Source organism: Eptesicus fuscus, chromosome 1 (genome assembly GCF_027574615.1).
Source record: "Eptesicus fuscus isolate TK198812 chromosome 1, DD_ASM_mEF_20220401, whole genome shotgun sequence".
NCBI classification, from domain to species: Eukaryota; Metazoa; Chordata; class Mammalia; order Chiroptera; family Vespertilionidae; genus Eptesicus; species Eptesicus fuscus.
In genome coordinates, this window is record NC_072473.1 from 129,501,174 (window position 1) to 129,523,536 (window position 22,363).

General features: G+C 51.5%; 1 protein-coding gene across 1 annotated transcript in view; it reads right to left on the minus strand.

Annotated features, from left to right (window-relative positions):
* The window catches only part of CCNB3 (cyclin B3), a 71,196-nt gene extending 53,560 nt beyond the window's left edge, over window positions 1-17,636 (minus strand). The window contains exons 1-2 of the mRNA XM_054720024.1: window positions 17,541-17,636; window positions 16,228-16,314 (exon numbers count right to left, since the gene is read on the minus strand). Coding sequence (XP_054575999.1) covers window positions 16,228-16,314; window positions 17,541-17,630 — 177 coding nt within the window. The 5' untranslated portion in view covers window positions 17,631-17,636. The remainder of the gene's footprint in view (window positions 1-16,227; window positions 16,315-17,540) is intronic.
* Between the last annotated feature and the right edge of the window lie 4,727 nt (window positions 17,637-22,363).

The window sequence follows — 22,363 nt, forward strand, 5'->3', positions numbered from 1 at the left end:
TGCTGGCCTGCTCACCCCAACTGCCCCCCTGCTGGCCTGATCACCCCCAACTGACCCCACTGCTGGCCTGCTCGCCACGAACTGCCCCCTCTGCTGGCCTGCTCACCCCCAACTGCCCTCCCTTCCTGGCCTGCTCACCCCCAACTGACCATTTCTAGACTGCTTGCCCCCAACTGCCCTCCTGCCAGCCTGCTTGCCCCCATTGCCCTCCCGTGCTGGCCTGCTCGCCCCCAACTGTCCCCACTGCTGGCCTGCTCGCCCCCAACTGTCCCCACTGCTGGCCTGCTCGCCACGAACTGCCCCCTCTGCTGGCCTGCTGGCCACGAACTGCCCCCGCTGCTGGCCTGCTCACCCCCAACTGCCCTCCCTCCTGGCCTGCTCACACCCAACTGCCCTCCCCTCCTGGCCGGCTCACCCCCAACTGCTCCCTTGCTGGCCTGCTCACCCCCAACTGCCCCCCCTACTGGCCTGCTCATCCCCAATTGCCCCCCTGCTGGCCGGATCATTCCCAACTGACCACTTCTAAACTGCTTGCCCCCAACTGCCCTCCTGCCAGCCTGCTTGCCCCAGTGCCCGCCCGTGCTGGCCTGCTCGCCCCCACCTGTCCCCCCCTGCTGGCCTGCTCACCCCCAACTGTCCCCACTGCTGGCCTGCTCGCCACGAACTGCCCCCTCTGCTGGCCTGCTCACCCCCAACTGCCCTCCCTCCTGGCCTGCTCACCCCCAACTGCCCTCCCTCCTGGCCTGCTCACACCCAACTGCCCATCCATGCTGGCCTGCTCACCACAAACTGACCCCTCTACTGGCCTGCTCGCCCCCAACTGCCCCCCTTCTGGCCAGATCACACCCAACTGCCCCGCTCCTGGCCTGCTCACCCCCAACTGCCCCCTTGCTGGCCTGCTCACCACCAACTGCCCCCCTACTCTCCTGCTTGCCCCAAATGCCCCCCTGCTGGCCTGCTCACCCCCAGCTGCCCTCCCCTCCTGGCCTGCTCACTGCCAACTGCTCCCTTGCTGGCCTGCTCACCCCCAACTGCCCCCTCCCAGCCTGCTCACCCCCAACTGCCCCCTCCCAGCCTGCTCACCCCCATTGCCCTCCTGCCAGCCTGCTTGCCCCCATTGCCCTTCCTTGCTGGCCTGCTCACCACCAACTGCCCCCCCTTCTGGCCTGCTCACCCCCAATTGCCCACCTGCTGGCTTGATCACCCCCCAATTCACCCTTTCTAGACTGCTTGCCCCCAACTTGCCCCCTACCAGCCTGCTCACCCCCAACTGCTCCCCTGCTGGCCTGCTCACCCCCAACTGTCCCCCCTGCTGGCCTGCTCACCCCCAACTCTCCCCACTGCTGGCCTGCTTGCCCCCAACTGCCCTCCTCCTGGCCAGATCACGACCACCTGCCCCCGCCTGGCCTTCTCACCCCAACTGCCCCCCCCTCCTGGCCTGCTCATCACCAACTGACGCTCCCTGCTGGCCTGCTCGCCCCCAACTGCCCCGCCTTCCAGCCTGATAACCCCCAACTGCCCCCCTCCCAGCCTGCTCACCCCCAACTGCCCCGCCTGCTGGCCTGATCGCCCCCAACTGACCACTTCTAGACTGCTCACCCCCAACTGTCCCGCCTTCCACCTGGATGATGCCCAACTTCCCCCCTACCAGTCTGCTCACCCCCAACTGCCCCCCTGCTGGCATGCTCACCCCCAACTGTCCCACTGCTGGCCTGCTCGCCCCCAAGTGCCCCCCCCCGCTGGCCTACTCACCCCCAACTGCCCCTCCATGCTGGCCTGCTCGCCCCCAACTGTCCTCCTTCTTGCCTAATCATGCCCAACTGTCCCCCTCCTGGCCTGCTCATCACCAACTGCCCCTCCCTGCTGGCCTGCTTGCCCCCAACTGCCCTGCCTTCCAGCCTGATCACCCCCAACTGCCCCCCTCCCAGCCTGCTTACCCCCAACTGCCCCCCACTGCTGGCCTGATCGCCCCCAACTGACCACTTCTAGACTGCTCACCCCCAACTGTCCCACCTTCCAGCCGGATCACGCCCAACTTCCCCCCTACCAGCCTGCTCACCCCCAACTGCCCCCCTGCTGGCCTGCTTGCCCCCAACTGCCCCCCCTGCCAGCCTGCTCACCCCCAACTGCCCCCCTGCTGGCCTGCTTGCCCCCAACTGCCCCCCTGCTGGCCTGCTCACCCCCAACTGACCACTTCTAGACTGCTTGCCCCCAACTTCCCCCCTACCAGCCTGCTCACCCCCAACTGCTCCCCTGCTGGCCTGCTCACCCTCAACTGCCCCCTTGCTGGCCTGCTCACCCCCAACTGACCCCCTGCTGGCCTGCTCACCCCCAACTGACCACTTCTAGACTGCTTGCCCCCAACTGCCCTCCTGCCAGCCTGCTTGCCCCCAATTGCCCTCCCCTGCTGGCCTGCTCGCCCCCAACTGCCCTCCCCTACTGGCCTGCTCGCCCCTAACTGCCCCCCTGCCAGCCTGCTCACCCCCAATTGCCCTCCCTGCTGGCCTGCTCACCCCCAACTGACCACTTCTAGACTGCTTGCCCCCAACTTCCCCCCTACCAGCCTGCTCACCCCCAACTGCTCCCCTGCTGGCCTGCTCACCCCCAACTGCTCCCCTGCTGGCCTGCTCACCCTCAACTGCCCCCTTGCTGGCCTGCTCACCCCCAACTGACCCCCTGCTGGCCTGCTCACCCCCAACTGACCACTTCTAGACTGCTTGCCCCCAACTGCCCTCCTGCCAGCCTGCTTGCCCCCAATTGCCCTCCCCTGCTGGCCTGCTCGCCCCCAACTGCCCTCCCCTCCTGGCCTGCTCGCCCCTAACTGCCCCCCTCCCAGCCTGCTCACCCCCAACTGCTCCCCTGCTAGCCTGCTCGCCCCCAACTGCCCCTCCATGCTGGCCTGCTCGCCCTCAACTGCCCTCCTTCTGGCCGGATCACGCCCAACTGCCCCCCTCCTGGCTTTCTCACCCCAACTGCCCCCCTCCTGGCCTGCTCCTCACCAACTGCCCCTCCCTGCTGGCCTGCTCGCCCCCAACTGCCCCACCTTCCAGCCTGATAACCCCCAACTGCCTCCCTCCCAGTCTGCTCACCCTCAACTGCCCCCCCTGCTGGCCTGCTCACCCCCAACTACCCCCTTGGTGGCCTGCTCACCCCCAACTGCCCCCCTGCTGGCCTGGTCACCCCCAACTGATCACTTCTAGACTGCTTGCCCCCAACTGCCCTCCTGCCAGCCTGCTTGCCCCCAATTGCCCTCCCCTGCTGGCCTGCTCGCCCCCAACTGCCCTCCCCTCCTGGCCTGCTCGCCCCCAACTGCCCCCCTCCCAGCCTGCTCACCCCCAACTGCCCCCCCTGCTGGCCTGATCACCCCCAACTGACCACTTCTAGACTGCTTGCCCCCAACTTCCCCCCTACCAGCCTGCTCACCCCCAACTGCTCCCCTGCTAGCCTGCTCGCCCCCAACTGCCCCTCCATGCTGGCCTGCTCGCCCTCAACTGCCCTCCTTCTGGCCGGATCACGCCCAACTGCCCCCCTCCTGGCTTTCTCACCCCAACTGCCCCCCTCCTGGCCTGCTCATCACCAACTGCCCCTCCCTGCTGGCCTGCTCGCCCCCAACTGCCCCACCTTCCAGCCTGATAACCCCCAACTGCCTCCCTCCCAGTCTGCTCACCCCCAACTGCCCCCCCTGCTGGCCTGCTCACCTCCAACTGCCCCCCTGCTGGCCTGCTCACTCCCAACTACCCCCTTGGTGGCCTGCTCACCCCCAACTGCCCCCCTGCTGGCCTGCTCACCCCCAACTGATCACTTCTAGACTGCTTGCCCCCAACTGCCCTCCTGCCAGCCTGCTTGCCCCCAATTGCCCTCCCCTGCTGGCCTGCTCGCCCCCAACTGCCCTCCCCGCCTGGCCTGCTCGCCCCTAACTGCCCCCCTCCCAGCCTGCTCACCCCCAACTGTCCCCCCTGCTGGCCTGATCACCCCCAACTGACCACTTCTAGACTGCTTGCCCCCAACTGCCCCCCTCCCAGCCTGCTCACCCCCAACTGCTCCCCTGCTAGCCTGCTCGCCCCCAACTGTCCCCCCTGCTGGCCTGCTCACCCCCAACTGCCCCTCCATGCTGGCCTGCTCGCCCTCAACTGCCCTCCTTCTGGCCGGATCATGCCCAACTGCCCCCTCCTGGCTTTCTCACCCCAACTGCCCCCCTCCTGGCCTGCTCATCACCAACTGCCCCTCCCTGCTGGCCTACTCGCCCCCAACTGCCCCACCTTCCAGCCTGATAACCCCCAACTGCCTCCCTCCCAGTCTGCTCACCCCCAACTGCCCCCCCTGCTGGCCTGCTCACCTCCAACTGCCCCCCTGCTGGCCTGCTCGCCCTCTACTGCCCCTCTTCTGGCCTGCTCACCCCCAACTACCCCCTTGGTGGCCTGCTCACCCCCAACTGCCCCCCTGCTGGCCTGGTCACCCCCAACTGATCACTTCTAGACTGCTTGCCCCCAACTGCCCTCCTGCCAGCCTGCTTGCCCCCAATTGCCCTCCCCTGATGGCCTGCTCACCCCCAACTGCCCTCCCTCCTGGCCTGCTCACCCGCAACTGCCCCTCCATGCTGCCTGCTTGCCCCCAACTGCCCCCCTTCTGGCCAGGTCACACCCAACTGCCCTCCTCCTGGCCTGCTCACCCCCAACTGCCCCCCTTCCGGACTTATTGCCCCCAACTGCCCCCTCCCAACCTGCTCACTGCTCACTCCCAACTGCCCTCCCCTTCTGGCTTGCTCACCCCCAACCATAAAAATCTTAGAAGAACCCATAGGTAGCAAAATATCAGACATATGTCGTAGCAATATCTTTACCGATACAGCTCCCAAGGTAATGGAAATTAAGGAGATAATAAACATATGAGACTGCTTCAAAATAAACAGCTTCTGCACAGCAAAAGAAACCATCAACCAAATAACAAGAAATCCCATTGCATGTGAAAACATATTTGCCAATGATATTTCAGATAAGTGTTTAATCTCTAAAATTTACAGGGAACTCATACAACTTAACAAAAGGAAGATAAACAATTGAATCAAAAAATGGGCAAAATACCTAGATGCTTTTCAAAAGTGGACATACAAAAGGCCAAGAGACATATAAAAATATGCTCAAAGTCACTAAACATCTGAGAGATGCAAATCAAAATGACAATGAGGTAATATCTCACACCTGTCAGAATGGCTGTCATCAACAAATCAACAAAGGACAAGTGCTGGAGAGGATGTGGAAAAAAAGGAACCCTCTTGCACTGCTGGTGGGAATACAGACTGGTGCAACCAATGTGGAAAACCATGTGGAGTTTCCTCAAAAAATTAAAAATGGAACTCCCATTTGACCCAGTCATCCCACTTCTAGGAATATACCCAAGAAATCAGAAACACCAATCAGAAAGGATATAGGCACCCCTATGTTCATAGCAGCATAATTTACAATAGGTAAAATTTTGAAACAGCCTAAGTGCCCATTAGGAGTGGATTAAAAAACTGTGGTACCAAGAAACTAGAAACACCAATCAGAAAGGATATATGCACCCCTATGTTCATAGAGGCACAATTCGCCATAGCTAAGATTTGGAAACAGCCTAAGTGCCCATCAGCAGATGAGCGGATTAAAAAACTATGGTACATCTACACAATGGAATACTATGCTGTGGTAAAAAAGAAGGAGTTCTTACTATTTGCAACAGCATGGATGGACCTGGAGAGCATTATGCTAAGTGAAATAAGCCGTCAGAGAAAGATAAATATCACACGATATCACTCATTTGTAGAATATAATAAACAACATAAACTGATGAACAAAAATAGATCCAGAGACAGAGAAACATTGATCAGACCATCAAACCTCAGAGGGAAGGTAGGGGAGGGTGGGGGTAAGGGAGAGAGATCAACCAAAGGACTTGTATGCATGCATATAAGCCTAACCCAGTGGTCGGCAAACCGCGGCTCTCGAGCCACATGCGGCTCTTTGGCCCCTTGAGTGTGGCTCTTCCACAAAATACCATGGCCTGGGCGAGTCTATTTTGAAGAAGTGGCGTTAGAAGAAGTTTACGTTTAAAAAATTGTCTCTCAAAAGAAATTTCAATCATTGTACTGTTGATATTTGGCTCTGTTGACTAATGAGTTTGCCGACAACTGGCCTAACCAATGGACACAGACAACAGGGGGGTGAGGGCATGAGTGCGGGGACAGGAGGTGTAATTGGGGAATAAAGACACATATGTAACACCTTAATCAATAAAGAAAAAATTTAAAAAAAACTGTGGTACATCTATACAATGGAATACTATGCTGCTTTAAAAAAGAAAGAACTCCTACTATTCACAATGGCACAGATGGGCATGAAGAGCATTATGCTAAGCGAAATAAGCCAGTCCGAGAAAAATAAATATCACATGATCTCACTCATTTGTGGAATATAATCAACAATATAAACTGATGAACAAAAATAGATCCAGAGATAGAAAAGCATCAAATAGTCAAACATCAGAGGGAAGGCAAGGGAGATGAGGTGGGGCAAGAGATCAACCAAAGGACTTATATGTATGCATATAAGCATAACCAATGGACACAGACACTAGGGGCGTGAGGGCATGTGCTTGGGGATGGGAGTGGCTGGGAAGAGGTCAACGGGAGAAAAAGAAGACATATGTAATACTTTAAACAAATAAAAATAAATAAAAAATAAAGATAAAGTGGGCAAAGAGGGTCAATATGCTGATGAATAGAAACTATACTTTTGATGGTGAGCATACTATAGTGTATACAGATATCAAATTATAATGTTGTACCTGAAAATTACATAATGTTATTAACCAATATTAGCTCGATAAAAGAGCCCTAGTTGGTTTTGCTCAGTGGATAGAGAGTCAGCATGCAGACTGAAGGGTCCCAGGTTTGATTCCGACCAAGGGCACATGCCCGGATTGTGGGCTCGATCCCCAGTAGGGGGCATGCAGGAGGCAGCCGATCAATGATTCTCTCTCATCATTGATGATTCTATCTCTCTATCCCCGTTCCTTCCTCTCTGAAATCAATAAAGAAATATATTTTAAATAAATAAATAAATAGAAATAAAAGGAAAATATTTCTCTTAAAAAAAGTTTCATTCAGAAGAAACTTGATACCTGTGACAGGATGACTTTACATTTCTATTTAAATTTATGTTAAATTTTGTTTAAATGAATTATAATATACTATACTCTTTTTTTTTCAATTTTTTTATTAAGGTATTATATGTGTACATATCTTACCATTGCCACCCCCACCCCACTCCCATATATGCCCTCACCCCCCAGAGTTTTGCATCCATTGGTTATGCTTATATGCATGCATACAAGTCCTTTGATTGATCTCTTATCTCCCCCGCCTCTCCCTAACTTTCCCCCTGTTAATATACTATACTCTTATTTGCTTTGATTTCAACCTGGAAATATGATATAAAATAAAAGTACATTTTTATATTAAAAATAATACTTAAGCACAATAATGAATAATAAACCACTGAAAAATAGGTGTTCATAAGTCCATATCCATAATAAAATAAACAGGGAAGAAGGGAAGGCTCATGCTTGTAGTAGAATATCCAGGTCAGTCTAATAAATGGGGAGTGAGTGCTAGAGTTGGAAAAATCATCATAAGGATTGATTTAGGGAAAAAAAATCATCAATGGATGCTAAATCTAGGGGACATTTTTGATGAAGAGCATGTTATTTGCAGGCTCTTAAGAGTGTGTCCCACAGATTGCCTATTTGTTGCAAGAGGAAAAAAAGAAACAGTAATTATACATTGGAGAAACCAGACAACAGCTTAACTCAGTGATCAAATTTAACATTATCAATGAGGGACAGATGGGCATTGTGTGTCTCCAGATGCGATAGCCTAAGAAGGACACAACATCACCTACACAGTACTCTAGCCAAGAATGTATAACACCAATCTAATCACATGGAAACATCAGATAAACATAAAATGAGGAATGTTCTATTTTTAAAAGGGGAAGTTGGGTGGGACTGTATTCTTCAAAAAGGGTACTGTCATAAAAAATAAAACAAAGAAAGGCTATGGAAATGTTCCAAATTAAAAGAAGCTAGAGAAATGACAAGCAAATGACCTTAAACTGAATCCTTTACTGGAGGAGGAAAAATGTTTATAGTGTTGATCTTATAAAGTTAACTGGAAAATTAGAATATGGACAATAGATTACAATATATCATAAAAATATTGTATCGATGTAATTTTATAAAGTTGTTATCTCTACTGTGGTTTCTCCAAGAAAATATACACTAAAGTACTTGGGACTAAAGGACCATGATGGGTGTAAGCAAATGCGATAAAAGAGTAACATAATACATGACTTTAGGTAAAGACTTTATGTGTATTCTTTGTACTGTTTTTTATTTTTGCATATTTGTATATTTGAAATTATTTCTAAATAAATTATTTTTAAAAGTGACACCTTTGTATCATGAGATCATAATAAGCAACTACAATCCAATAGGGAATTCTTTCTTAGGCACTCAAGTCATCCCCCTCTGCTCTTCAAAGAGCTTAGCACAGTTTTCATTTTAACTTTACTTGAAGATTTATTAACTCCTAATATATGCAATTGATATTCAGAATTGAAAAATAAAGTACATTCTTGGCAGGAAAGAGGTGGAGACCCTAACTCCCAGGGTGAAACTCTGTACTTGCCAAATGTAAAGGTTCGAAGCACAAATATTTTCAGATCTAAGCTCAAGGAGACCTTTAACTGTACTTCCCCATAATTCTTTCATCAAGACATAGGAAAATAGAGAAACCAAGATGGCGGCATAGGTGAAACACCTAACCTGCAGCCGGGCACAACAATTTCAAAGGCACAACTAGAGGTCAGAACGGACATCGTCCAGAACCACAGGAGAGCTGGCGGACTGAAATGCCCACAGCTGGGGGGAAGGAGAAGGCCACGGGGACAATCGGGGGAGCCGTAAAAGCCTGAGGTATGGAGAAACTGGCGGAGACACGAGCACGCGCGCCTGCGGGGAGGATGGAGCCAGAGAGGAAGGGGCGGCTGAAGGCCTGGCCGGCGTTCACTGGCAGGAAGGAGATAAAGGCTCCGGAGTGCGCTAAGCGCCGGCTCCGACTGCACTGAGCGCCAGTTCCGGGCGAAACCCTGGGAAGCCAGGCGCAGGCTGGGGGAATGAATCTGGGCTGTGGGGCGCAGGCACAGAGGAGCGGGGGAAGGCAGAGCTCCAGAGGCGCGCACGGGAAGGGGCGCAAAGGACGGACTGTTGCCTGCGCCACTGAACTGCCCTAGCGGGAAGGAGACATAAGCTCAGGACCGTGCTGAACCCCAGTTCCGACTGCACTGAACCCCAGTTCCGGGCGAAACCCTGGGAAGCCAGGCGCAGGCTGGGGGAATGAATCTGGGCTGTGGGGCGCAGGCACAGAGGAGCGGGGGAAGGCAGAGCTCCAGAGGCGCGCACGGGAAGGGGCGCAAAGGACGGACTGTTGCCTGCGCCACTGAACTGCCCTAGCGGGAAGGAGACATAAGCTCAGGACCGTGCTGAACCCCAGTTCCGACTGCACTGAACCCCAGTTCCGGGCGAAACCCTGGGAAGCCAGGCGCACGCTGGGGGAATGAATTTGGGCTGTGGTGGCGGAGGCACAGAGAAGCGGCGGCTCCAGATGCGCGCACTGGAAGGTGCGCAGAGGACGGACTTTTGCCTGCGCCACTGGGTGGCCCTGCTGGGAAGGAGACAGGGACGCCAGACTGCGCTGAGACCCAGTTCCAACTGCACTGAAACCCAGTTCCAGGCGAGAATCTGGGAGTCCAGATTCATTAGGGGAGGGACTGGACTGTTTGGCAGTGGGCGAAACTCCAGGGCGCGTTTCTCTCAGAGGTGTTTGCAAGGAATACAGAGGGACACAGACACAGGAGCCTCATAGGGCGGGGCTGACAGGAAGCCAAGGTTGTAGGCTCCACCCTGTAGCTCCGCCCCAGCCAAGCTGAGCAGAAGCTTTTTCCTGCTGAGTCCCTCAGGTAGTGGCTGACCCACACTGCATTGGAGACCCAGAAACGAGGGCATCTAGTGGTTGGTGGGAGATGACACCAGATTTCAATCACTTGCATAAGGGAGGCATTCTAGAGGCAGACTCAGTGAGCGCCAAGGCATTGCTGCATCAAGACCCGGCCCACAAACATGTCTCCTGCACAGCAACTCTTCCTATATGGACAAAGAGGGTCCTCACGGCCAATTGGCCTTGAGGACAATTCCTCCCAGTGACACCAACAACAATCAAGACTTAACTGTACAAAGGAGGACCAAGATGGAGACATAGGGCGGCAGCCTGATCGTTGCCTACCACAACAATATTGAGACTACGACGGGAGAGCAGAGCAGACACCAGCCAGAAAGACCGGGGGGCTGGCTGAGCAGATGCTCTACAACTAGAATAAAAGAGAGGGGTACGCAGGATGATGCTGATGCCGGTGACCCAAAGTCCACACTTTAAGAACTATGGCTCAGGCGACACAATGGTGGCCAGGAACGTGCTCGGCGCAGTTCCCCCGGCGGTCTCCGGCTGAGGGGACGGCTCCACTCGCTGCCGAGCACGGACAGACGAGCCCCTGGGAGACATGGGGTGGGAGACTCCGTGCTTGCTGACCTCCGAGTCCTTCAAGAATCTCAATGCCCCGAAGTGGCCAGGTGCGCACGCTCAGCGACCGGCCACCGTTGCAGACCCAAGGGCCGACGCAGCGACACCGGACCAGCCCACCGCCGGGCACCGGGCACACCGGAGCATTGCCGAGCCCGCCGCCCAACGAGTTCTGCGGCAGCCGCCCTGGAGCTCTGAGAAAATGACTGAAGGAATTGCTGAGAGGGAATTGACCAACAGGAATTGGGATCAAGAAGACGAAACCCCGCTGAGACCCGAGTCCAGGCGAGGCTGCGAGCCTCTGGGCTCAGATGTGGTCACACGCCTCTGGGTCTAGGTGAGGCCTCACGCCCCTGGGTTTGGGTGAGGCCACGCGCCCCTGGGTCCAGGTGAAGCTGGATTCCGGGTTCGGGTGAGGCCATGTGCCCCTGGGTCCGGGCGAATCTGAACCCTGGGTCCGGGTGAGGCCGTGGGCCCCTGGATCCGGGTAAGGCTGGGTCCCGAGTACGGGTGAGGCCGTGAGCCCCTGGATCCGGGTGAGACCACGCGACCAGGGGTCTGAGAGAGGTAACGCGCCCCTGGGTCCGGGTGGCTTCGTGCACCTAGGTCCAGGTGAGGCCACGTGCCCCTGGGTCTGAGAGAAGCCACGCACCCCTAGGTCCGGGCGAGACCAGGTGTCCCTGGATCCGGGTGGGGCCTCGTGCACCTAGGCCCGGGTGGGGCCGCGTGCGCCTGGGTCTGAGGGAGGCCAGGCATCCCTGGGTCCGGGTGAGACCATGTGTCCCTGGATCCGGGTGAGGCCTCGTGCGCCTAGGCCCGGGTGAGGCCACGTGCCCCTGGGTCTGGGGGAGGCCAGGCGTCCCTGGGTCCGGGTGAGACCGTGTGTCCCTGGATCCGGGTGAGGCCTCGTGCGCCTAGGCCCGGGTGAGGCCACGTGCCCCTGGGTCTGGGGGAGGCCAGGCGTCCCTGGGTCCGGGTGAGACCGTGTGTCCCTGGATCCGGGTGAGACCTCGTGCACCTAGCCATGGGTGAGGTCACGTGCCCCGGGGTCTGAGAGGCCAAGCGTCCCTGGGTCCGGGTGAGACCATGTGTCCCTGGATCCGGGTGAGGCCGCGTGCACCTAGACCCGGGTGAGGCCACGTGCCCCTGGGTCTGGGAGAGGCCAAGCGTCCCTGGGTCCGGGTGAGACCATGTGTCCCTGGATCCGGGTGAGGCCTCGTGCACCTAGGCCCGGGTGAGCCCAAGTGGCCCTGGGTCTGGAAGAGGCCAAGCGTCCCTGGGTCCGGGTGAGACCATGTGTCCCTGGATCCGGGTGAGGCCTCGTGCACCTAGGCCCGGGTGAGCCCAAGTGGCCCTGGGTCTGGGAGAGGCCAAGCGTCCCTGGGTCCGGGTGAGACCATGTGTCCCTGGATCCGGGTGAGGCCGCGTGCACCTAGGCCCGGGTGAGCCCAAGTGGCCCTGGGTCTGGGAGAGGCCAAGCGTCCCTGGGTCCGGGTGCGACCATGTGTCCCTGGATCCGGATGAGGCATCGTGCACCTAGGCCCGGGTGAGCCCAAGTGGCCCTGGGTCTGGGAGAGGCCAAGCGTCCCTCGGTCCGGGTGAGACCGTGTGTCCCTGGATCCGGGTGAGGCCTCGTGCACCTAGGCCCGGGTGAGCCCAAGTGGCCCTGGTTCTGGGAGAGGCCAAGCATCCCTGGGTCCGGGTGAGACCATGTGTCCCTGGATCCGGGTGAGGCCGCGTGCACCTAGGCCCGGGTGAGCCCAAGTGGCCCTGGGTCTGGGAGAGGCCAAGCGTCACTGGGTCCGGGTGCGACCATGTGTCCCTGGATCCGGATGAGGCCTCGTGCACCTAGGCCCGGGTGAGCCCAAGTGGCCCTGGGTCTGGGAGAGGCCAAGTGTCCCTCGGTCCGGGTGAGACCATGTGTCCCTGGATCCGGGTGAGGCCTCGTGCACCTAGGCCCGGGTGAGCCCATGTGGCCCTGGGTCTGGGAGAGGCCAAGCGTCCCTGGGTCCGGGTGCGACCATGTGTCCCTGGATCCGGGTGAGGCATCGTGCACCTAGGCCCGGGTGAGCCCAAGTGGCCCTGGGTCTGGGAGAGGCCAAGCGTCCCTGGGTCCGGGTGAGACCATGTGTCCCTGGATCCGGGTGAGGCCGCGTGCACCTAGGCCCGGGTGAGCCCAAGTGGCCCTGGGTCTGGGAGAGGCCAAGCGTCCCTGGGTCCGGGTGCGACCATGTGTCCCTGGATCCGGATGAGGCCTCGTGCACCTAGGCCCGGGTGAGCCCAAGTGGCCCTGGGTCTGGGAGAGGCCAAGCGTCCCTCGGTCCGGGTGAGACCATGTGTCCCTGGATCCGGGTGAGGCCTCGTGCACCTAGGCCCGGGTGAGCCCAAGTGGCCCTGGGTCTGGGAGAGGCCAAGCGTCCCTGGGTCCGGGTGAGACCATGTGTCCCTGGATCCGGGTGAGGCCGCGTGCACCTAGGCCCGGGTGAGCCCAAGTGGCCCTGGGTCTGGGAGAGGCCAAGCGTCCCTGGGTCCGGGTGCGACCATGTGTCCCTGGATCCGGATGAGGCCTCGTGCACCTAGGCCCGGGTGAGCCCAAGTGGCCCTGGGTCTGGGAGAGGCCAAGTGTCCCTGGGTCCGGGTGAGACCATGTGTCCCTGGATCCGGGTGAGGCCTCGTACACCTAGGCCCGGGTGAGCCCAAGTGGCCCTGGGTCTGGGAGAGGCCAAGCGTCCCTGGGTCCGGGTGCGACCATGTGTCCCAGGATCCGGATGAGGCCTCGTGCACCTAGGCCCGGGTGAGGCCACGTGCCCCTGGGTCTGGGAGAGGCCAAGCGTCCCTGGGTAGGGGTGAAGCCAGATCCTGGGTCCGGGTGAGGCCGTGCGCCCCTGGATCCATCCGGGTGAGGCTGGGTCCCAGGCCCGGGTGAGACCACGCGCCCCTTGGGTAGGGGTGAGGCCACGTGCCCCTTAGTCTGGGTGACGCCGTGCTCCTGGGTTCGGCCGAGACCAAACCAGAGGGAGTCGGACCTCCATTACCACCATTTGTCCACCATCCAGAGCTGAGGGGTCAGTGCTGACATGTACACATAAGGAACTACTGGACATTGAAATTGGGTCTCAAAAGAACTGTTGGTCCAGGGGGAAGCTCGCTACAGATTGATTCATTTGCCTGTCAGCATAACTATTATTGCTCGTCTCACATTCAGTTCTTATCAGTATATATCTAGTGACATATGATCTCGCTCATCTAGGGGAAATGGTGAACAACATAGACTGAGGAACAAGAACAGAACCAGAAGCAAGGAGGCATCGATCGGACTATCGGGCCTCAGAGGGAGGATAGGGGAGGGTAGGGGGAGGGTGGGGGGAGGGGGAGAGTTCAACCAAAGGACCTGTATGCATGCATATAAGCCTATCCAACGGTTAAGTTCAACAGGGGATTGGGGCATGCGGGGGGAGAGGGGTGGGATGGGAATGGGGGGATGAGGACAAATATGTGAAACCTTAATCAATAAAGAAATTTAAAAAAAAAAAAAAGACATAGGAAAATAGAGTTGAAAATCCTACTGGCACAAAATCATTTAGGTAAACGTGGATATGGACCCTATCTCCTTGTCTACTGGCTTAAGATCAGCTCTTACATATCAGAATCCTTCCCATGCCAGAATGACAAAGGAGAGGGGGAAAAAACTTACAGCGGATTAACCAATTAAAACAGGTCAAAACTTTTGGCAGGCTAGGACCTCACTATTGTGAATATTAAGGAGAAAACAGATATGGATATAGGGAGCCTATTAATGCTGATAGAAAGCAGAAAATAATCATATAGGGAACCCCAAAATTAATGGAAAAAGGAGCCCTAAACCCTCAAATAGATTAGCTCAGACATCTGCAAGTGCCCAACCCTCAGAATGGCTTAAGTACATTGTAATAATGTAAGGTTCTCTGGAAAGCACTGGTGACCAAAGTGAATCCTCAGAACTTGAATGCAAAATGTAAATGGGCTTCTGGAATTTGGAAAGCTAGAGGCAATGATGCAGCTCAGGGATACCTTTCTAACCCCATCCCCACCCTGAATGAGGATGTGGCCTAGTAGACGTTGAATTCAGTTAGAGTATCAGGAGGGTCCTGGATATCTGCATGTACTTATTATTAGTTTATTTGTGTTTATTCTTTATAAATAGCCATATAAACTTAATGAGAAAGGACTGAGACATAGCAAGCAATTTTCTCACATACTGTGAGACCTTGCTTTGCATACACTGTCACCGCACTCTCATCACAGACTCTGCAGGCCAAAGGAAGCTACACCAAGATGGGCTGCACCTACTCCTGATGTGTGTGACTTAGTTCAGCCAAGTTTCTAGATCCATGGTTAAATAACTCAGGAAACAAACCTAACCCAACAGATCTGTATGGAAGGGGTCTCTTTCAACCTTTCTATAGTAAATCTGAAATTAGGCAGAAAGCTATAACCTAATCATATATGTTGTAATCTCAATGGGGCAGAGACTATATTAGCACAAAGATGGTCACATAGCATCTAAAGAGCAGAGATCTAAAGGGGAGAACTTTATCAATGCTTATCCAATCCTGGCCAAGAGGATAAATATTATCTGGTAGAGACAAGTATTCAGGTAGCCACAGAAGGGCACTTTATTATAGATGGCAGGAATAGTTCACCAGGTTCTCTGTATCATAGCTGAAACAGACTTCAAAACAAACATTGGACAAGTCCTCATTTGTAAAGTGGAGATAATGATAGCATCTACCTCAAAGGCTTATATGAGGATCAAGTTGATACGGAAAAAGTGCTTAGAATAGTGTCTGGCAGATGGTAAGCACTCAGTAGGCATCAGTTACTATTATCTAAGGCCAAAGATTACCTTTAGCCCAATTATATATTCAATTAGGAACATTCCATTAATTCTGGGTTTTGCTGGTACTTACATAATACCAGAAGGGAGTAACTTGGAAGTGAACTCAAGAATTCTAGTCAAAATTGAGTTCCATAGTTGAAGATCAGATCATGGAGCTGTGGTGCCCAATGGTTCTATACATCAGGGTGCATTTTTTATTGTCACTATGACTGGGATGCTACTGGAACTTAAACCCTGGGGTCCAGGGATGTTGCCTGAGGTAATTCCTACACAACAACAACAATAATGTCCTGTCCCAATAGTGCTTGAGTTGATAAACATTGCCCTAGACTACAATGAATGCACCAAAGTACTTACCTCCAAAGCCGAGGCAACCTGTTGACCAACTTCTGTGCTTTATATAAATGTAAGATCCCACAGTTCTCATATTTATCTACAATTTCTTATCTAATAATCACTCTATCTACTACTTCAAGAGAACTCCAACAAATTAATCCAGATGCATGTGCCAGCAGAGGAGCCCCTCCAGTTTCTGAAATTGGGTCATTGATTCCAAATAAAATCAGCTCTCTACATTCCAGAAAGGGTCAGAGTCTGGTAAACTGGAAAGGTCCCTCAAGGAAGAGGTTGTCTAAACCTTATGCAACATCACAGCAGAGGATTGGACTAGCATACTCACATTAGTGAGATCGTCCAAAGCTGATCTCATTTTGAGCAGTCCCTGAGGTGAAGATGGAGATATCACTGCTTGGTACTCTTCCTCACTCTAAAAAAGTAAAAGAGGTAAATAATTATACCCAACTGTGAACAGTCTTTTTCAGAGTCATCTCTGGGGCTCAGAAGGAAACTCCAGAATCTCCAAGCAACTGCAGATGCATGATATAAACCCCAATAAACTACAATAAAAGGACATTTTGACATTCACTGCTGCTTAGAGAATCACTGAAAGAGGTAATCATTGATGATAGGGACAAGGCTGTGATGAGACAAGATGACAATCAGTGTAACTCTTCGAGTTAGGTGGATGAATGGATAACAAAACAAGGCCCTCACATATGTTGTCTACAAAAGACTCACTTCAGCCCTGGCCAGTGTTGGTCAGTGGTTAGAGTGTCAGTCCATGCACCAAAGGGTCCCAGGTTCAATTCCTGGTCAAGGGCATGTACTTGGGTTGCAGGTTCAATCCCTGGCCCAAGTTGCATTTGGAAAAATAACTACCACAAAAGAAAACTTACAATGGTAGAATCTAATCAGAAAATCCAATACAGACAAAAATCTGATAAATGTAGCAAATATTTCTTGCCAATTTATAAAGGAAAACATATTAATCCCCTAAATGAAAATCATTTTATTAAAATGAAAATGATTAGAAAATGTATATCTGTACTGAAAGGAAAGTAATCAAGGAAAATAAATTGGCCTAATGATGTTTGTTTTAGGAAATACTCTCTTAATGACAACTCATTAGTGTTAGTAAAATTCTTATTAAAATATGTATGATGATAAATGAATACAAAACAGCTCAGGACTGGAATGACTATGTCAAACTACCCCCAAGATCAAAACAGCAGAATCAAAATAGACCCATTCTTCTAATTAAATAGTTATAAAAAGCATGGTAATACATTTGTTGTATTATCTTCATAATCTACCCAGGATTTACCACGCAACCTCCTGGAAAGGTGCTTTGAGCATCTTAGGCAAAGTAGGAGTATGGATATGATCATTAATAAGAGGTGAATATTGTTTGCTTTGGAAGATTGGGGAGGGTGGCCTTCATTTCAGCCATGCATTTATGGGAAAGAAAAGTTCATATTTTCTCCCCAAGTTCTAATTTGCTGATCTTCTCCAACCACAGGGGCTCTTATTCCTTGCCCTCCTTCTTAAATGAAACCACACATAATCAGAAAGATTTAGGGGTGAGGATAGGGACTAAGCCAACAAAGGAAGAGGCTGCTTGAGACACTATTAGGAGAGACAGCTTGCTCTAACCTTTTCAGATTCGCCATCATCACTGGGCACAATTTTGTTGGACTGCGATTTCTTAGTCTCATGTGTGTCGCTTCCAAGTGGTGGTGTCATCTCTTACAGATTCAGCAGGGTTTATCCAAGGCAGGGCTGCAATCAGAAAGGGTCTCTTTAAAATACTACTCACCAGAAACATCACAGAATTATCTGGAGACTTTTGAGAAAACCCAGTCTCTCTATAGCATCCCTCGGAGGAAACAGACTTAGAGTTAGGCAGATCTTGGTTCTACCACAGTTAACCTTGGGTAAGTGACTGAAACTCCCTGGGCTCCAGATATCTCATCTATAAAATGGAGATAAATATACCTACCTCTGTAGGACACTGTTCAAATTAAATTAGATACTCTATGTAAAAAGCTTAGCATAATGCCTGCCATCCTCTGTGGGCACTGAAATTATGGCATAGCCCCAAGTTTAGGTCTGGGAACATTGGGAACAACTTATGTCATTTACATTGAAGACAATAAAAAATGTGACAGGTCATAGAGTATGGAGGCTAGTTAGTAAGAATAAGGTTCTTTAAAAGGCATGGGATCCTGGCCACGGAAATTATGTTACAAAGACAACACAAGAATGCACTGCACACACACATATGCACAATAGGCCAGAGAGTACTCAAAGGTTGCATTCAAGCAGAAGAAATTGTAATACAGTTCTAGACACCTGATAGGAACATTTTTTTTAAAAAAAAAATGAGCTAATAGCAGAAGAAAGTAACGTATTGGAAAATCATTTGATATAACAATTTAAAGTCATTAGAACTCTTAGAAGAATCCTACCTTCACCTCATCTCAGTATGGAACCCCATTCTATATTTCTTTTTTTAAAATCTTTATTGTTGAAAGTATTACGTAGGCCCTCCTTTTCCCTCCATTAACCTCTTCCAGCCTGTTCCCGTCCCCCTCCCTCCCCCCAGGCCATTCTATATTTCTTAAGGTTCTTGTAGTTTGTGAGTCCTCAATAGTTAGGATACACTTATGTGTCTTACAAGCAAATACATTATTAGGAGGAATTATTTTTTGGATACACAAGAGACTCTTCCCACTCAGATACAACTGACCTTTCAACCCCACTCATATTCAATCTCCAAGTTCAACTGCATTTGACAAACAACAGGCTTCCCTAAGAAAGACCCTAAAGGGAATATAACAAAGTTCCCACTATGTACCAGATACTTCAGGCAATAGAGATACAAACACAAATAAAACACAGATCTTATCCTAGACGTATTCCCATGCATAACTCTAACAGTAACATAAAAATGTAAAAAATGGGAGAGCGGTGGTGGTGGGGGGGGGGGAGGCGGGAAGAGGCTAGGAGGGAGATGTGGCCTGACTCTGCCACCTCCTCCACCACCTGCAGCCAACTCCCCTCCCTGTGGCTGCCAGGGCACACTTCTGGGTCTCCTGGCACCCATCATAGTCAATGGATTCTGCCCCCTGACCCCCTCAGACCAATGGCAGCCAGCCCCCACACTCTCTAAAATAACCAGCTCTCCCCTTACCTAGTACAGAGCCCTGTGTGGTTGACCCCCTGCAATAGGCCTAAGCTGGGATGCACCACTATGCAGCAGCAGCCTACCCATCAGCCTATGCCCCAGTGAACATAGCTTTTCCCCAGCAGCCTTCAGCCCTGCCCCAGCAGCAAAAAGAAGGCCTGAAGGCTACAACCTCTTATCTATTCCTCAGGAGTTTGGTGATGCAGAACTCATACAGGCACCCCTGTCATTTGGAGTTCTAGTCTCTGCCAAAGTCTTTGTGGATCAAGCCCCAACCAGAGCAAGTGTTTTGGGTTTGTTAGCTATGACAATCCAACCAGTGCCCAGACAGCTATTCAAGCCATGAATGACTTTCAAATTGCCATGAAGAGGCTCAAGGAACAGCTAAAGAGGCCCAAGGATGCCAACAGGCCTTACTGATCTGCTCTCAGTGACCATCCACAGAAAGATTCAGAAGAGTGAGAAGAAAGGGGAGGAAAAGAAGTGCTTAAGCAGACCTTCTTGAAGAAGCAGCTGGAGATGGAGATGGACTGGACCTAAGGCCAGTGCCTGGGGTTCAGGCCACTTTAAGGATTGTCTTCATCAAGTGGGTTGTTCTATGCCTGTGGCATAAAGCTCAGGCTGGCAAGGCAGCTGGGGCTGGCTGAAGATGGACTATGGAAGGGAACCAGGATAGGGCCTTGGGATTGCCAAGGGCTTCCTGGCAAGGGAAGCCCAGATTTACTTAGTTCAAAATCATATCATTCCTTAGAGTTTAGGGACCAAAGAACTATTGCTTTAAATATATATATATATATATATATATATATATATATATATATATATATTCAAAACAAGAAACACAAAAGAGCCCTAACTGGTTTGGCTCAGAGCGTTGGCCTGCCCAGGTTCCATTCCGGCCAAGGGCATGTACCTTGGTTGCAGGCACATCCCCAGTTAAGAGGTGTGCAGGAGGCAGCTGATCGATGTTTCTCTCTCATCGATGTCTCTAACTCTCTATCCTTCTCCCTTCCTCTCTGTAAAAAAAAAATTAATAAGATATATTTTTTTAAAAAAGAAACACAGCCGAAACCAGTGTGGCTCAGTGGATAGAGCGTCGGCCTGCGGACTGAAAGGTCCCGGGTTCGATTCCGGTCAAGGGCATGTACCTTGGTTGCGGGCACATCCCCAGTAGGGGGTGTGCAGGAGGCAGCTGGTCGATGTTTCTCTCTCATCGATGTTTCTAGCTCTCTATCTCTCTCTCTTCCTCACTGTGATAAAAAAAAAAGAAAGAAACACAAAAGACAGTATAGAATCTCATAAAGCTGCCTTTAAATATCCCTAGGAGACAGGGTGAAGGGGATCTTTAAAAAGACCCAGTCTACTTAAAGGGAGGCTGTGGAAAGATTGTTTTGTGTCTCATATTCTCTTAAACCATCTCCTCACCCTGCCTTTTTGAAATAATTAAGGACTTGAGGCCTAGGCTCAGATGCAGGTGACAAGAGAGTTATGGAAGCAGTGAACCCACAATACCCAAACACAGAGAGCATCACTGAAGAGGCCTCAGGAGGAACTCTGCCCTGCCCTGGCCTTTGCTACTAAGTGTAGGAACCTGCCTTTCTTTCCTGACATGTGGAACCATTGCTTCCCCAGGCTGGAAGAAGGAGGGAGTTTTGGTCATCCTAGCTTTTCCTTTCCCCCTCCATATAGGCAGAGGCCCTGACTTTGGCTGAGTAGAGACACCTTCTGTTTGCCCTCACCTTGAGCCAGCCCCAGTGTCCCCTTGTTCTGGGTCACCTTCTGTTTCTTTTTTTTTTTAAATATTTTATTGACTTTTTACAGAGAGGAAGAGAGAGGGATAGAGAGTTAGAAACATCAATGAGAGAGAAACATCGATCAGCTGCCTCCTGCACACCCCCTACTGGGGATGTGCCCGCAACCAAGGTACATGCCCCTGACCGGAATCGAACCTGGGACCCTTGAGTCCGCAGGCCGACGCTCTATCCACTGAGCCAAACCGGTTTCGGCCACCTTCTGTTTCTAAGTCTAAGTTTGCCCACCTGTAAAGTAGATTCGGGAGTGCAGAGGGCTGTGACAACAGATTTGGAAGGTTTGCTGCTGTATATACTGCCCTTGAGAAGGGAATAATTTTTAAATTAGCTTCAAAATGTAGAGGTCCCTCTTTACCCAGGACCTGGGAGAGTAGATGTTTTGCCAAAATACGTCTTCATTCCTTTAAAAAGTACATCTTTCTTGTGCAAAAAAAAAAAAAAGTGACAAATTATTTTTAAAAGTACTAGAGAAACATAATGGAAATATAGAGGAGGTTATATATGATCTGGACGTTCCCAAGTAAAATGGGGGGGCTTTCCAGGCAAAGAAAGCCTGAGCCCAGGCAGAGACTTGAACATGCAGAGAACAGAAGGTTCCAGGTATATCCAGGTTGTCTGAGTTCAAAGTACGTATAAAGAATGGGCTGGGGAGGAGTTATAAAGTGGTTGAAAGGTAGACTGGGGGTAGGCTGGTAACGGAGAAGTCTGCGGCTTGAGGGGAAGATTTAAGAAAGGGGAGAGGATTTGGGTTTTGCTTTGGATGGAGAAATATTACACATTTTGTTGATGAGGAAAAGTCAGTAAAAGTATGTGCCTTCACAGTTACTACATCAGTTGATTCTCACAACAAAACTGTTTCCATTTTATAGTCCCAAATGAGTTACATGACTTACTACACAGGACAAACTATTAAACAGTATACATCACCCAGCTCTTTCCAGGGTTCTTTCTAACAAAACATAAAATCTCTTTGATCACAGTAAAAAAAAAAAAAAAAAAAAAACACTTCAGAACAGTCCATGGTCCAAAACAAAAGGTCCTAGTTTAGTAGAGAGAGGAGGTAGAATTAGCAAAGGATTTTTTAAAAAGAAGCAATTGGACTTCTTAACCAGCCAAGTTAGCATCTTTGAGCCTCAACTTCCTCTTTTGCAAAAAGATACACTTGCAGAAGTATCCTGTAGTGCAAATGTAATTTTTTACATGAAAGCCTAAGCATGGCAGGCACTCAGAATAAATGGTGGGTATTACTCTCCTCTTCCTCAAAATTGAAAACTATTTTCCATCTCATCCTCAAAACTCATCCAAGCAGCAATAAAGCTAAATTGGGTGCACCTACCCCTAACTGCACTCTATGAAAACTACTTACCCCACTATTATCATTCACACCACATACAATTTTTTTATGGATGACCAAAGACTCATGTTCTGAAACATTTACCTTTCAAGGGAAAAAGAAAAAATATCAGATTGAAGCAAAG